At 44.7% G+C, this 17,163-nt stretch overlaps 1 protein-coding gene across 35 annotated transcripts in view; it reads right to left on the bottom strand.

The window, feature by feature from the left end:
* RIMS2 (regulating synaptic membrane exocytosis 2) overlaps window positions 1-17,163 on the bottom strand; it is a 791,243-nt gene that overhangs the window by 64,244 nt on the left and 709,836 nt on the right. For 13 of the 35 annotated variants that reach the window (XM_026663617.1, XM_026663622.1, XM_026663646.1 and 10 more), the window contains one exon: window positions 9,054-9,295. The exons of the other annotated variants lie outside the window; for them this stretch is intronic. In XM_026663617.1, the coding sequence (XP_026519402.1) occupies window positions 9,054-9,295 (242 nt within the window). The remainder of the gene's footprint in view (window positions 1-9,053; window positions 9,296-17,163) is intronic. 35 annotated transcript variants of the gene reach the window in all.

Genomic DNA, 17,163 nt, shown 5'->3' with positions numbered 1-17,163 from the left:
TGATTTCTAGAGCTGATATAGGGCAATTTGTTCAGCAGAGTGATGTAGGCTTCATTATGATTGCATCATCCATGACTTCTAGGAATAACATGATGCAATTCATATCATGTATGATGCAATACCAGCTTCAAATTGCATCATTCATTGTTTTGCCTAAAAAGCAAGTACTGTCCAAACCCAGTCATAGATTTATTCATAGATCCAATCAAAGATGTATTTTAGTCATTTCTGGTTTAAATTGGGATCCCTTCCCTTTATAACTCACTTATTCCCAAGTCAAGGGTCATATATACTGACCCAATAGCATATCTTGAAAACTAGAGCCAATCAACAATTTTAAGCATCATTTTCATCCTCAGTGACCCAGAATTAGTAAAGTTTGACTACATTTATTTCAGAAGCATTTTGGCTGTAGAGCAGTGTTATCAGTTTTCCTAAAAACAAGACCTACAAGTTATCTGAAATGGAGATATAATTCTCCACTTCTCTATAATGTGCACAACTGTACTACCCTAGCACAGCTAATTCTGGTCCTCTTGAAGAGATCACAAGGTGGGATAAGGAAGACCCTGTGAGAACACTACTATAAAGGAGAAGCAGTGCACATGGAGGAACAATAGCAATAATGTTAAAAGGCAACACTGTTAAATCTGTCTTTAACAAGAAAATTAAAAAAGGGGGTATTGAAATTAGGAATGAATGAAAATATTGCCTGTAGACAGGAGTTGGTAATGAAAAGTAGGTAGAGTAATACTTGGAAAAAACAGAATACACACACACACACACACACTCACAAAGCAGCAGGCCCAGACATTATGAATCCAGAGTTTTAAGATATTCGCTAATGAACTTACTAAACCATTGGCAAATGTCTTTGAAAACTTACACAGAGTCAAGGTGATAATAGAGGACTGGAAAAAAATTAATGTTGGACCAATCTTTAAAAAGATACTAACTGATAAGTCTTACTTGAATCTCTAGTTAAACAATTACAGATATTCAGAGAAGTAATCTTCAAGGACAAAGATTGGATTCTGAGTATGGCTGGTTGAAAATTATCCATCAATATTTTTGACATAAAATTGGATTTTTCACTAAATGAAAATTTGCATGTAAAGGGTTTGCTTTCTTTGAAAATATTTGATTATTTGTTTTCTTCATTTTTTGGCAGTTTTCAGACAAAAAATCTGGTTTTGTGTGCGATTTTTTTTTTTTTGGACAAAAGGTAGGAATTTTCCATAGGAAAGTTCTGTTTGCAACCAGGTTTAATTCTGAGAGCCTTAACTCTGAAGTCTGTCAGTGTACTGAGCTTGTTAAAATCTCCCATAATACTTTGTACTTATGCTAAGTTTGTCGAAACTTACTACAAGATAAATTGTTGTAATCTTTGTTCTTTGTATATGCAGAATTTGTCTTAAGCAAGAAGTACATTCTGTTGAGGTTTGCCAAATATGAATTGTATGCTTGGTACAGTTAGTGTAGATGTCTCTATGGCCGTGGTCTCCAAACTTTTCAGGGTCGTGTCCCCTCTTTAACCATGTCCACACCACCACCCACTCCCCAAGATGGGGCTGGGAGTGGGGCCACAGCTCTGGTGGGGGGGGGACACAGACAAAGGTAAGGGGGTGGAAGCTGTGGCTGCAGCTGGAGGCGGGTAAGGGGCCGGGAGCAGGGCTGGGGCCAGGAACAGAGCCATGGCCAGGGGCCAAGGCTGGGGGCGGGGCCAGGCCCTGGGGCCACGGCTGGGGCCACAGCAGAGCTGGAACCTGAGCGAGGCTAGGTAGTGCTCCCTCGCTGCCCAGACCCACACCGCGCCCTCCAAATGTTCCTCTGTGCCCCTCTAGTGGGGTGCACCCGATAGTTTGGGGACCTCTGCTCTATGGTTTACTGACCTCTGGAATGTTGTATACAAAATCCAGAGAAGAAAAGGTGTGTAAGGTCTATTGAATCTGTGGAATGTTCTACCTATCACAAACAAGGGGAGTGTAAATATGAGCAAAATTGAGCTCATAATTTGGAACCGAGTGAAGATGTAACCACTAAAAGACTGTTCTCCAGATTGGTAACGTATTGACCTTTCTGTATTATGCTGATTTTACTTTTGCTAAATAAATCCACTGAGCCTGGTTATCTGACATCTTGACTCACTTACTATCGAACCCCAATAGCTGATAAGTTTATTGCCAGCATGTAACAAGTGTATATCACCACGGTATCTGTGTGTTTTTACAATACTTCAACTAAATCATCAAAAAATCCAAATAGGAGCAACAAAAACACCATGGTCCTGATTTTAAGGGGTGCTTCAATGAGAGTTATGTGCGCTACCATCCTGGAAAATTAGGTTCCATGTTGCCTGATGCCAACATCCCACATCTTTTAATCTAACCAGTCAAGTAGGAACTAGATTTAGTTTAGTCAAACAGATGATATTGGGCTCAATACTGGGCTAATTTGGTGAAAAAAAGTGGCCTGTGATATACAGGAGCTCAGACTAAATGATCTAATGGTCCTTTCTGCCTTTAGAATCTATGAACCCAAGATGTCATTGTTTGATCAGTGGGAAGGCCTATGGAAAAAGATGACAGCTCTTTCTAAATATGACCAGGGTTCATGCTTAATTGTATTTATGGATGATGCAAGTTTTAGAGGGCCGGGCCTAATAACAAAAATGTCCTGTTTCTAGCATCTAGGTGGGCACTACATTCTCACCTACCCACAACTTCTGAGTAGAGAGCATGAGTCCAGCCAAGTAGTTACAAAGAGTGGATGATCAACGAAAGAGCCTCATATGACTGAAAGTAACACAGCCTAGAGTAGATAGGATTCTTGTAAGGCCCAAGATTGTGGACCACATGGAGAAAGGCCAAGCAGATACTTGCAACTGCTGGAGAAGCTATAGATTTTGCCAGGCCCTCAAAGCAATTTTCCCTGCCCATCGGCAACACCTCCAACTTTCCCATGCCAAGCTATAGCCAGCTGGCTTTCTTTCAACTTCTAACTTCTGCCAGGCATTGAGAAAGCCTAGAAATAACAGTGCCTAGGTCAGAATAGAAGAAACAGAATTGGGTGTTATCAGCATACAGATGACGCTGCAACCCATATTTTCTCAGTCTCCTTTGATGGATGTTGTAGAGGTGATAGGACTGCTCTGTGCAGGACCTCACAGATGAAAACCCTTGTGTGGAGGAACTAGCAGTTACCCATCATCACTTTCAAGGAACAATCTGAAAGAAATGTGCAGAATCATTCTGTAACAATCTGTCCATACCAGGTAGGTCATAAAATATCAGCAATGATCAGTAGTGATGAAGGTAGCTAGAAGACCAGTCTGAGAGCCCTTATTGGCAACTGAGTACTCTCAGCACCTATCTGAAGGCATTCAGCTTCTGTAGGAGCAAGCACCTAGAGAATAACAAAACTGTAAACAAACAGCATTAGATGATAAAGGGCAAACTGGTCAAAAGACCATACACAAAAGGTGATAATAAAAGGTATCGTGTCAAGTTGGGTGAAGAGGAGATATCCACTGGGATACGTTTTTGGCTTTGTTTTATTTAAAATATGTATTAATGATATTGCAAAAGAGGTAACTAGCACACTGAACACTCAGAACATACGAACTGGGAGGTATTGCAAGTACAAATGAGGACATAAAAATAAGGGGTGGGAAAGTTTTTGTTATCATCATGACCAACGCTAGGGTTGCCAACTTTCTAATCACACAAAACCAAACACCTTTGCCCAGCCCCCTGCCCCGCCCCTTCTCTGAGGCCCTGCCCATGCCCTGCCCCTTCTCCAAGGCCCTGCCCCCACTCACTCCATCCCCTCTCCCTCCATCGCTCACTCTTCCCTACCTTCACTCACTTTCATTAGGCTGGGAGGGGGTATGGGGAGGGGGTATGGGCTCTGGGCTGGGGCCAGGGATGAGAGGTTTGGGGTGCAGGAGGGAGCTCCGGACTGGGGCAGGGAATTGGGGAGCAGGGGGGTGAGGGCTCTGGCTTGAGGTAGGGCCAGGAATGAGGGGTTTGGGGTATAGGAGGGGGCTGTGGGCTGGGTTAGGGGTTGGGGTGTGGGGGGAGTGAGGGCTCTGGCTGGGGGTGGGGCCAGGGATAAAGGGTTTGGGGAGCAGAAGGGGACTCTGGGCTGGGGCAGGGTTCGGAAGGGCGTGCGGGGTCCTGGCGGTGCTTACTGCGGCTCCGAGGAAGCAACCGCCAGGTCTCTGCGGCCTCTAGGCACATGGGTGCCAGGCGGCTCTGCATGGTGCGTGCTGCCTTCGTGCCTGCAGGTCCCGCCTGCTGCAGCTCCCTTTGGTTGCAGTTCAAGGCCAATGGGAGCTGCGGAACCGACACTGGGACGGGGGCAGTGTGTGGAGCCTCCCGGTTCCTGCCCACCCCAGCGCGTAGGGGCCGCAGGCACCTAACAGCTAATTCCAGGATCCATGCGGAGCTAGGGAAGGCAGGGGGCCTGCTGTGCTGCCGACTGGACTTTTAATGGCCCAGTCAGTGGTGCCGACCGAAGCAGCTAGGTGTCCTTTCGACCATGCGTTCCAGTTGAAAACCGGACGTCTGGCAACACTAACCAATGCCCCTTCTGTTGAATGGGAGGGCCTGAAAATGGTGCATAAGTGAATTAGGCCTTTTCACTATGTGGAAAATTTAGTTGTCTGTTTTAGGCATTTCCCACCGAAAAATGCCAGTGAAAAAGAAAGATTAGATATTTCCTGAAAAACTCATAAACCTTGTCCACATGGAGAATTGGCCCTGTTATCAGCTAATGGAGGAGCTACATTAATGCAAATGCCTAATGTAGACAACTTACCGTGGCTTGACACCAGTGTGAATTCCACTAATGTACATTTCAGCTTGCTTTGTCTACACTTTGGGATGGCATCGAGCACCAATGTAGCCATGCCAATCAGTGGTTAAAATGTGGGCTAAATCCAACTTCAGACTTTGGGAAGTGGTACTCCACATGAGGGAATTAATTTCATTGTTATGAAGCACTCAGATACTATGGGGATGGACGTGGTATAAAGACATAGATGACATCACAATTTGATTAGATAGAAACAATTCATTTATTCAAAATAGATAAATTGGAGACCAAGAAAAAACTGAATCGTCCTATTGTAAACTTACTGCAATGCAACATCGCTATTACAAAATCATTGTAAATCTACTACAGGATCACTACTCTTTGTGGTGTCCTCTGATGTATTTAGTACAATTCACATCTGGCACTTTGGTTGACAATCTCAGCAAAAAGGTCAAGAAACAAAGCTGCCTGTTGACAAATATGTCCTTTCATGACTGAAGGTGGATCTTTAGAATATGTCTGAAGTAGGGGAGTATGAAGAAGCATAGTCCCTGTGTTGTATTTGTTCTGTGGAGATAGGATATTGGTTTCCAGTGCTGTCAAACTATCAAGATAGCACCCTTCAGAGTACTGAAAAATCACTTTAAAACTAAAAATAACAAAATGTTTAAAATCAAATTCAGTCCTCTCTGCTTGCTTTGCCTTCATGGCTGTACATCCTAGACCTGATCTATTTTAATGTTGCCCCCTGCCCTCTCCACTCAACCTACGATGTAGTTTTGACAACCTCAGACATCTCTGTGCCTTCTTCCATGCTTGGAATGCCCTTCTCCAACCTATTCATGAAGCCACCTGTCTTGCCACATTCAAATCCTTCCTGAGTACTCACATCTGCTACAATGCTTATTAACACGCGCACACACACACACACACACACACACACACACACACACACACACATACACACACACCAGAACCATAAAGATTATGATGTGTACATGCTTTATCGAGTAGCAATATGATATTGTTATTGTCTCCTTCCCCCCTTTTCTCCCCTTTTGTTGATCTGTTCATTCACTTGTTATGTCTTGGTGAATTAATCTTTTCAGGGCAGGGACTGTTTTCATGTGTATCTAACACAATTTTGGCGCTCAAAAATAAACAATAACAAAAACATTTGAATACATTAAACAAATGTTAAAGATTAGAATACAGAGTACATTAAATTATTTATCCCTAGAGTCGAAATTTCCCAATTCCACGTCTACTAACAACAAAGAATGCATTCAATTTGCCTGTAACATGAAGTTAAATTCAAATGACAATAGAAATTAGCTCTTTTATGGAATTTTATGATGAATATACAGGCTGTTTGACTCATAGCCACAAAAACAGTCATGAGATTAACTCAGCTTTTTAAACAAAGCCACGTTCTGTCACAGTTTTTAGCCATTAAATATAAACAAAGACAACTACAACATATAACTGGGAGGCATCAGAAGGCAATTTTATAGTGACACTAACATACCGCTATGTAACGACTTAAATTTGCCAACATGTTTCGGACAGTAAAAGTTAAGAACTTGTAAGTGTGATGGTAATTTCAACAAATGCTGTGTTGTTATTTCATAATTGTTGTTTCAGCCTTGGCATACCAATTTAAGAGACACTTAGCTGACAGCTTAAGCATGATACCCGTTGAACTATGTTGGTATTGCTGGAAATTAATTTCCTACTCCCTTTATTTCAGGCAGTTTCTATATCATGATAGTGCTTTGCTATTTGTTATACTAAAATCTACTTACAAGTACTTTACAGCACGTTCAGTGTTTTGTCATTAGGTCTTATAGCCATTGTACAACTACACTAAATGACATGGTCCCAGTCTCAAGGAGCGTATAGTCTAAAGACTGGAAAATGACCCAGTGGATAAAATAGACGGAATTTACAAGTACCTGTACGTAAATTAAATTTGAAAAGCTTAACACTCTGTTCTTAACTTAGGCCCTCACGCCATAAGGGGAAGAGCTGAGGAAAAGTCTGCCTGTCTGCCATTACTGTACTAACTTTAATTGGTTTTTCTCACAACTCTAATAGTGAAATGAATTTGTTTATATTTGTGAATTATTTAAAATACCACCTGCTTCTCAGTCCAGGAAAATCAATGGCAGTTAGGCTCCTACTTCAATGAGGCAACTCTGAAAATTGTACCCCTAGTTTCTGTTTAGAACTACAGGATACAAAATAGCGTCAAACTGATTTTAAAAAGTAGTGATGGAGATACTGCATATTAAAAATATTATGCCACATAAATATCTCAACATGATATTTAGTCTGATCCCATCTTACTTTGGATCCAGGCTATGGCAATCGTCTAAGAGAACAATGTATTATGAACTGAATGTCCACCCTGAAATCATTTGATGCCTCTCCTAGTAAGGGTGTCCTGACAGACTATCCCTAATCATATAGCACCTTATTTTCAGCTCTGAAATCCACACACATCTGCACATTTACATTACAAGAACATTATTGCATGTGCAAATCCTTGATTTGCTTGCACACCATGTCTAGGTGGACATGCATCTAGCCATGGGCAAACTGCACACCCAGTTAGAGGTTTCCCAGAATTGTGCAAGGGAGAGCTTCCATAAGGTGGCATCAAGCCCTTTGTAACCCCATCCTTTCCCACTCACGCATGTGAGCTTGGGGAAGAGAGAAAGAGCAGAAAGCTCTGCAGTTTCTGAAGCCAGAAACTGAGCTGGCAGGAGCTGAGACAACTAACTGCAGCAGGGACCTTAGGATGCTGATGATGTCACCAGTGTCTGACTGTTTTTACAGCTTTCACTCTGAATATTTTTTCCCTCTGATGATTGGGCTGTTTGGTACAACAGCCTCCCAACCCACACAGTCTCTTCATTAAACCTCACTCCATGCTCCTCTCCTCCCCCCATTCTGTTTTTTTCCTATCCCCTCCCTTCATTATCCCCTCTCAATTCCTTTGTTCTCCCTTTCTCAGTTCAGCTAATCCCCTCCTAACAAAACACCACCCAAAAAAGTTTACAAACAAAACAATAAAAAATTGTGACACCTGGAAATCATTCCATTGTTCACTCTGTTTGTATGTTATATTTCTCCTCTCCTTCCCTTTGTCTGTAATTTCTGTTTAGATTATGAACTCTTCAGGGCAGGGACTGTCTCTAATTCCATGTCTAAACAGTGCTTAGTACAATGGGGGCCTGATCTCAGTTGGGAATCCTAGGTGCTACCATAATACAAATAATAAATAATAATTTCTCCAGGCATGTATGAACAGAAGAGAGTGAGCTGTTTTTTGCTGTATTTAGTATAAACCACATACCAACATAACATGCTACTTTTGTATGAATATTAATGAGCATACAATATACACTGCATACTACACACAGACACACGTTTAAATATAAAATATCCAATTTCCTTTGTAAGAAACATTAGTTTTACTCAATTTCCTTAATTGCTAATGACAGCTTTTCAGAGTGAATTATACATAAGTGATTTGTTTCCAGATGTAAGGCGTGAAATAAACAAAGTACCTAACACTGATTCTGGATGTCCTGGTATTAAGTCAGAAAATAACTCTATCCCTGTTTATGTAGAACATTTCGGTATTGAATTTTAACTAGTAAATGTAAAAAGCAATGAGGAAGATTTCTACCAATGACAAATATGTTTGCAAATTGAAAAGAAGGGAAGTACTGAGCAATAAAATGGTTATACTAATCCAATAAAATATAAGATACCATCTTGGTAATTAAAACTGTTTCACATCAAATCAATTTTGCATGTTCAAATGTGAGAAAAAGAGGACTGAAATATACAAAGAATGTTTATAACAAATGAACAATTCTGCAACTGCATTTCAGTGGTCCTTCACAAATCATTAATAACAATCCCCCAAACATAAGCATAACAGCTCACGTTGGTTCCTGGAAGGAAAGGATTATTGCATTAGATGTGCTCTAGCAAGCATAAAAACACAAGCCACAGTCCAATCTGTAGGAGGATATTTGCTAAAGAAACAAATCAGTTTGGTAAATGTTCAGCCAGGTAAAAAGTTCCCACTCTCCTCTTTCCCCCTAGAATATTGTTAATTAGGCAACTTCAGCATTACATTCAAATGACTAAATTGTAATATATACATATTATGCATATTTAAATCACAAAGTATTGAAGGAAAAAAATCTGATTCCTACCAGTTTGGCTGAGTTGAGAAGTGCTGCGGCTTTTTCGTGACAGACCCACAATCGCTACCATCTTTGCGCCAATGCTGGAGCGTCGTTTTTTGCCACTGGTGCCCACAGTGCCCACTGCTGTGTCAGACTGGCTGCCATCATTCTTCTCTAGCGTGTACATGTCCCCGCCGATGCTGGTGCTCTTAGTCATGTTCTTTCCTGAGGTGCCCATCTGTCTGCTTTGCATTTTGGATGTAAAGACACTGTCAGCCGATGGATGGACAAACAATGTAGACAACAGAAGAGTAAAAAGGGGAAGACAGAAAAGGAGAGGTTTCAGATGAAAAGTTTTGGGAGATTGTAGGGGCAAAGCAGCTAATTCACACAGGTGGGGTTTTGCTTTTGTTAGAGGTAGAGAGGAACAACTTTAATTGTCAAATTCCTGCTAGCACTTTATTGGTTTTCTCTCTTTAACCATATACTTCACTTGTTAAACTTTTTTTTTTAATTAAAAGACTTTCCTTCTATTTATGAAAGTTCTTAAAAGTACATTATCTACATATAGCATAATGATAAATACACTTGTATACCATTTGTAAATGTAGGGAAAACATCAAATTACACACATCTGTTCCTCCGGTCTGCCACTAGGCAGATTCTGCAAATCAGTTAAGCAAAGATTGCCTAGGCCAGGCAAAAGAGGCAAAGCAAATAAAGCATCAAAAGAGTCATCTGTAATGTCATTTTTCAGAATCTAGTGCTGCAGAATCCCTGAGTAGATGAGTAGTTTTTTTGCACTAGATTCTCTTTCCTGAGTAGGCTCTTTCTTGATTCTAAAACTTATTTGTACTATATTGACATTTGTTTATATTATCTTATAATTGCAAGTGATCAGCCTCTCATATAGATTAGTGATTCCCAAACCATTTCACAGTGCAGACACCTTGGTAAGAAAGACTTGCTCATAGTCACTTTCCAATGATCATGAACAAGTTATTTCCCAGCCTCCCAGTCCTGATCCCTCACCTTCCCTGCAGGAACTATGGTGCACGATTACATGAAAAAGCAATATGAGGGCAGGATTAGAGAGACTAAATAAAAAGAAGCTTGTTTCAACATGGTGGGCAGGGCTAATTGCTTATTTTCCTCCCCTGCATTTTGTATCTGTGCTGTGCCATACATTTATTAGTACCATCTTCCTATTGCTGTCTGCATCTCCCACTATACTGCTTAGGTGACACTGCAATTTGATTATCTCCTTATGTATGTTTGCTGCCACTACAACATAGTTGTCATCCACAAATTTATTATTTACGCTAAAGAAACGCCCAGAAAGATACAAAGTGGCTGCACAGCAGGGTGCAGATGGGCACTTCTTTTTGCTGGAGTCACAGGTGGGTGTTTATTTTTGTTTGTTTAGTTTACTTGGTCAAAAAATCCTCTGGAAACCCTAATAATCTGTGACTGGGGGACAACTAACATGAAGTATCACAACTTGAAAATTGGTAAATGACAAAGCAGTGTGACAGAAGCAGCTCCAGGCTCACCTATAAGTGTTCCATGAATCATGATGTGAGCGCTACATAGATCAGTGTTATACCATTTGGTGAAAAAGGACTGTCTGAGACGTATGATGTGGACAGTTTGGGGAAAAGTTAAAGTCCTCACTTCAGAAAGACAGAAATATATGCAACACTTTACAGTACTGCACTTTTGTGTTACTTTGAGCCTGCTGCTACAAGGTCTCCATGTTGACTTCCATGGGAACTCCTTGCACAGGATTCGGCCCTTTATTAGTTCGATTTGGTATGGCACCTAGGCCTGGTCTACACTAGGAGTTTATGTCGAATTTAGCGCCGTTACATCGAATTAACTCTGCACCCGTCCACAGCACGAAGCTATTTAGTTCGACATAGAGGTCTCTTAAATTCGACTTCTGTACTCCTCCCCAACGAGGGGAGTAGCGCTAAATTCGACATGGCCATGTCGAATTAGGCTAGGTGTGGATGGGAATCGACGCTAATAGCTCCGGGAGCTATCCCACAGTGCACCACTCTGTTGACGCTCTGGACAGCAGTCCGAGCTCGGATGCTCTGACCAGCCACACAGGAAAAGCCCCGGGAAAATTTGAATTCCTTTTCCTGTCTGGGCAGTTTGAATCTCATTTCCTGTTTGGACATTGTGGCGAGCTCAGCAGCACTGGCAACGATGCAGAGCTCTCCAGCAGAGATGGCCGTGCAATTTCAGACTAGAAAGAGGGCCCCAGCATGGACTGATCGGGAAGTCTTGGATCTGATCGCTGTGTGGGGCGATGAGTCCGTGCTTTCCGAGCTGCGCTCCAAAAGACGGAATGCAAAGATTTATGAGAAGATCTCTAAAGCCATGTCAGAGAGAGGATACAGCCGGGATGCAACGCAGTGCCGCGTGAAAATCAAGGAGCTGAGACAAGGCTACCAGAAGACCAAAGAGGCAAACGGACGCTCCAGATCCCAGCCCCAGACATCCCGTTTTTACGAGGCACTGCATTCCATCCTAGGTGCGGCTGCCACCACTACCCCACCACTGACCGTGGACTCTGAGGATGGGATATTGTCGACGGCCGGTTCCTCGGACATGGTAGCGGACGGGGAAGATGAGGAAGGAGATGAGGAGGACGAGGCAGTCGACAGCGCTTACAACGCTGATTTCCCCGACAGCCAGGATCTCTTCATCACCCTTACAGAGATCCCCTACCAACCGTCCCCAGCCGTTAACCCGGACACAGAATCAGGGGAAGGATCAGCCAGTAAGTGTTTTAAACATGTAAACATTTATTTTTCACAGAACAGGAATATTAAGAATGGGTTTTTCATGATTACTTTGCCCTAGGCGCTTAACTGTTCACTCCCTGGCAGTGCAACTACTTAAAAAAATCAAGCAATGTCCGGTGTAGCATGATTGTTCTGCCCAAGCCGTTCTACTGTTTAGTCCCTGCCAGTGCAGCTACAGTAAAATCCGGTCTATATGTCCGGGGATAGAGCTGAAATCCTCCATTGACATCTCCACGAAGCTCTCCTGGAGGTAATTGGAAAGCCTTTGCATCAGGTTCCTGGGGAGAGCGGCCTTATTGGGTCCTCCGTAGTAGGAAACATTTCCGTGCCAGGAGAGAAGCAAGTACTCCGGGATCATTGCCCTGCAGAGCATGGCGGCATACGGCCCTGGTCTTTGCAGGCTTTCCCGAAGCATCCTTTCTTTTTCCGTCTCGGAAATCCTCATCAGAGTGATGTCGCTCATGATGACCTGCTTTGAATTAGGTAGGGGAATGTTAGTATTGGGACCGCTTGCCTGTTCCTTTACAGAACTGTAACCGGCGGTTTACAGCCACGCGGTGGAGGCGGGAGAGGGGCAGCATACAGGGATCTTTCCCTGGGACAGCCGCGAGGGGGTGGGACAGGGGCAGAGTTCATGCTTGCCGGATTGCTGGCAGCAGGGACTGGCATTGCTTTCAATGTGAAAGGAGGCCAGTGCAACTATCAAAGTTTTAAGCAGCCACAAGTCTACGGCTCACCATGTCGGCCTGCTACACAAATTCCAGTGTTCTGCCCCGCTTCTCTGATCTGCACTGCAAGACCCCAGGCACTGAATGCGAGGGCCGAAAATTCGACCTTGTCCTGAGTGCGCATGTGATAGGTGCTGTGCATGGTCTTGTTCACAGAGAAAGACTATGTTCTTTGTTCACAACGAAATTTATCTTTCTGAGGAATTCACTCCCTTTTTCCCATTCCCACAGCTGCGACTGTCTCACAACCTAGCCTGGCATCACACACCCAGAGGCTAGCGCAGATGAGGCGTAGGAAGAGGAGGATACGGGAGGACATGTTCTCAGAACTTATGGGCTGCTCCCGAGCCCAGACAGCCCAGCAGACACAGTGGAGGGAGAACTTGTCCCAAATGCACCGAGCACACATGGAACGGGAGGAGAGGTGGCGGCAGGAAGACCAGCAGGTGACTCAAACGCTGCTTGGACTAATGAGGGAGCAAACGGACACGCTCCGGCGCCTTGTGGATGTTCTGCAGGACCGGAGGCAGGAGGACAGAGCCCCGCTGCAGTCTATCTGTAACCGCCCTCCCCCGCCACCAAGTCCCATACCCCCCTCACCCAAAGTCCAAAGAAGGAGGGGCGGCAGAGTCCGTGAAAACTCTCACTCCACCCCTGCAAACTGCTCAAGCACCAGAAGGCTCTCATTCCCCAAAATTTGAAAAGTCCTTTCCTTCCCACCTCACCCAAGCCCCCGTCCAAGTTTCACCCCCCAGTTTCATGTGTAGTTGTTAATAAAAAATACGTTTCTGTTCATTACTGTTTCCATCATGTTCTTTAGAGGACAGTCTGTCTGAAGGGGGGGAAAGGGGTTGGTAATTGGACAGGACAGCAGCAGGGCACACACACATTGCAGTCACTAGTTACCCTGGTCAGTCTGGGAGGTGGTTTTAGTGTTCTGTGGGGGGTGCTCTGTGACTTTGTGGCGGGGGAGGGCAGTTAGAGATCTTATGCAGCGGTCCTTATCCTGGATCACAGAGCCACGCAGCAGGGGATCTGTAACCGTCCTCCCCCTGCCACAAAGTCACATAGCCCCCCCACACACACAGTCCCGAACAGGAGGGGTGGCAGGCTCCGTTGAAACCACCAGTCCGCCCCCCACTGCGGAGCCTGTCATTCCTGGAGTTTAGAAGCGTCATTTGCATCACTACACTACACCCGCTCCCCACCACAGTCTGCGTCCCAAGTTCAAAACTTTCCCGCGAAAACAGTAATAAAGAAAACGGTGTTCATTAACAAAATTCAAGTCATTTTATTTTTAAACGTGTTTTGGAAGGGTGGGAACGGGGTATGTAAATGGAGAGGATACTGAAGATTTAGTGGGTAAAGAAACGGGGGCAGGTTCAGCTTCTCTGTACACAAACTGAAAAGTCACAGGTTACCCTGCTCACTCAGGAACCTAGCTTTCAAAGCCTCCCGGATGCACAGCACGTCCCGCTGGGCTCTTCTAATCGCCCGGCTGTCAGGCTGGGCATAATCAGCAGCCAGGCTATTTGCCTCAACCTCCCACCCCGCCATAAAGGTCTCCCCCTTGCTCTCACAGAGATTGTGGAGCACACAGCAAGCTGCAATAACAATGGGGATATTGGTTTCGCTGAGATCACAGCGAGTCAGTAAGCTTCTCCATCTCCCCTTGAGACGGCCAAAAGCACACTCCACCACCATTCTGCACTTGCTCAGCCGGTAGTTGAAGAGTTCTTTTTCAGTGTCCAGGGCGCCAGTATAGGGCTTCATGAGCCAGGGCATTAGCGGGTAGGCTGGGTCCCCGAGGATGACTGTAGGCATCTCCACATCCCCAAGAGTTATTTTGTGGTCCGGGAAGTAAATACCTTCCTGCAGCCGTCTAAACAGACCTGAGTTCCTGAAAACACGAGCGTCATGAACCTTGCCCGGCCATCCGACGTTGATGTTTGTAAAACGTCCCCTATGGTCCACCAGTGCTTGCAGCACCATTGAAAAGTAGCCCTTTCGGTTAATGTACTGGCTGGCCTGGTGGTCCGGTCCCAGGATAGGGATGTGAGTTCCATCTATAGCCCCACCGCAATTTGGGAATCCCATCGCGGCGAAGCCATCTATGATGACCTGTGCGTTTCCCAGGGTCACTACCTTTGAGAGCAGTACCTCAACGATTGCATTGGCTACCTGGCACCCTGGGGTTGCATCACAACAACCCCCACGGTAGATTTGCCCACGCCAAAGTGGTTCGCGACTGACCAGTAGCTGTCTGGCGTTGCAAGCTTCCAGAGGGCTATGGCTACTCGCTTCTGGACAGTCAGGGCTGCTCGCATCCGGGTGTCATTGCGCTTCAGGGCAGGGGACAGCAACTCACAAAGTTCCATGAAAGTCCCCTTCCGCATGCGAAAGTTTCGCAGCCACTGTGATTCATCCCAGACCTGCAGCACTATGCGGTCCCACCAGTCCGTGCTTGTTTCCCGGGCCCAGAATCACCGTTCCACAACATCCACATGACCCATTGCCACCGTGATGTCCTCGACGCTGGGTCCCGTGCTTTCTGACAGGTCTGTGCTACTCTCAGACTTCAGGTCCTCACCGCGGTGCTGTAGCCTCCTTGCCTGATTTCTCTGCATCTGCCTCTGGGAAAGGTGGATGATAAGCTGCGAGGTGTTGACAACGGCCACAACTGCAGCGATGGTCGCAGCGGGCTCCATGCTCGCAGTGCTGTGGCATCTGCGCTGTCACTGACCAGAAAAGTGGGCAAACTGATTTCCCGCCGGCGCTTTCAGGGAGGGAGGGCGGTAGTGATGGACGGATGACGACAGTTACCCAAAACCACCCTCGACACATTTTTTTACCCAGAAGGCATTGGCGGATCGACCCAGAATTCCAATGGGCAGCGGGGACTGCGGGAACTGTGGGATAGCTGCCCACAGTGCACCGCTTCTAATGTCAACGCTTTCCCCGTTAGTGTGGACTCACAAAGTTGAATTACTGTCCTTAGTGTGGACACACACATTCGACTTTGCAATATCGATTCCACATATTCGATTTAAGTAAAATCGAACTACTCTAGTAGTGTAGACATACCCTAGGTAACTCTGTTTTAGACACAGTGCTGGGTAGTAAAAATAGAACAAAGTGGAATATTTTAGTGAGGCAAGGAAAATAATTAACACAGTTTTGCTTACAAGTAGTGACGCCACGAAGATTAACAAAGGCTTTTTGTTTGTTTGTTTGGAACACAGAACTAAGATAGAGAGTGAGTGATTTCCGCCAGCAGAGGGCTCCTGTGTGGCTTTTAGCCATAGTCCTATGTAGTCAATCCTCCTGGAGCTCCCGCTACTCAAGGAGAGTGGATCCACTTCGGGGGGATCCAGCATGTGCTCCCTATAGAGCCAGCCAGCTCTGTTGGTTAGAGCAGAGGAAGACTGGGGCCATAACCCTCCCTCTTACTGCCTTTGGGGTGAACACTGGGGCTGCAAATGTCCTCACCCATACACAGGGTAATGCTGTGACTCTCTCACTTGTGCCTCTGCACAGGCAACAGCAGCCCTCTGGACCATAGTTATTATGTTCCACATCCATTTGAAAAAGCAGGGATGGTATCTTTGCTTCTTGCAGTTTCCACAGTAGATGTTACGCTGCTATAAACATATTCATTGAGTCTATGCGGTGCCCTCCAGAGCACACACATTCTTCCATTACTATACACTCACACAAATATAGTTTCTTCCCTGGAGAAGGAAAAAATCCAGCATGAACAAAGCAATTGGTACGTCAGTTCACATTACTGGAAGTCTGCTATTATGTTTGGGTACCTACTTTACAAGCTAATCTGCAGTAGTGGTCTGACTAGGCATCCCTGGGCACTACCTATAAATAGTAAAGTGCAAACATCTGGAAAAATAGTGCATATTTGAATATGTTTAATTGTGAAAAAAAAAAACCAATTATGCTGACTTTCAGAGCAGATCTGCCTCTTCTATGCCTAGATATACCACAGAGATAGTGGGGGCTGTTAGTGGGCCTGAGGTCAGGGAAACCCAATCCCCTAATGGGCAGGGTTCCCCATTTTAGGAAAACTCTTCCCTCAATGATGATGCCTATAAAAAGAGAATCAGATTTCATCTACCCCAGGGTGCCAGCCGGACTTGGCAGAGGAAGGACAATAACCAGTCTCTTGACAGTTTTAGAGAGTGCCCCCTTCATTGATCCTTGAATAAGGAGGTGGGCTAGCCACTCACTTCAACATGATAACTACAGGGGAAGGGAGAATGAACATCAGACATCTCCATCCCAAAGATTCCAAGGATAAGTCATGAGTGGCCCAGGATCATGTAATTAAGTGGGTTTATTAGCAAAAGGAACATAGGAAATATATGACGATTAAGAGGTGGGGAATCTGGATCACTGCAAATCTCTGTGATCATCTTGGCCAAGTTTTGGGGGAAGAGTAAACATATTCCCCTTCAGTATCAAGGAAATGCTACTTCTCATCCTTCTGTGAACCCTTCAGTCCTTTTCAAGGACTGGGAAGCTTATTGGAGAATCAATATGATTTGATTAATGAACACAAATCAGAACTGAAGAATCCAA

Source organism: Terrapene carolina, unplaced genomic scaffold, assembly GCF_002925995.2.
Source record: "Terrapene carolina triunguis isolate 2854851 unplaced genomic scaffold, T_m_triunguis-2.0 Scaffold58, whole genome shotgun sequence".
In the NCBI taxonomy this organism is placed as follows: Eukaryota; Metazoa; Chordata; order Testudines; family Emydidae; genus Terrapene; species Terrapene triunguis.
The sequence above is the reverse complement of the archived record's forward strand: the minus strand, read 5'-3'. Positions and strand labels throughout refer to the sequence as shown.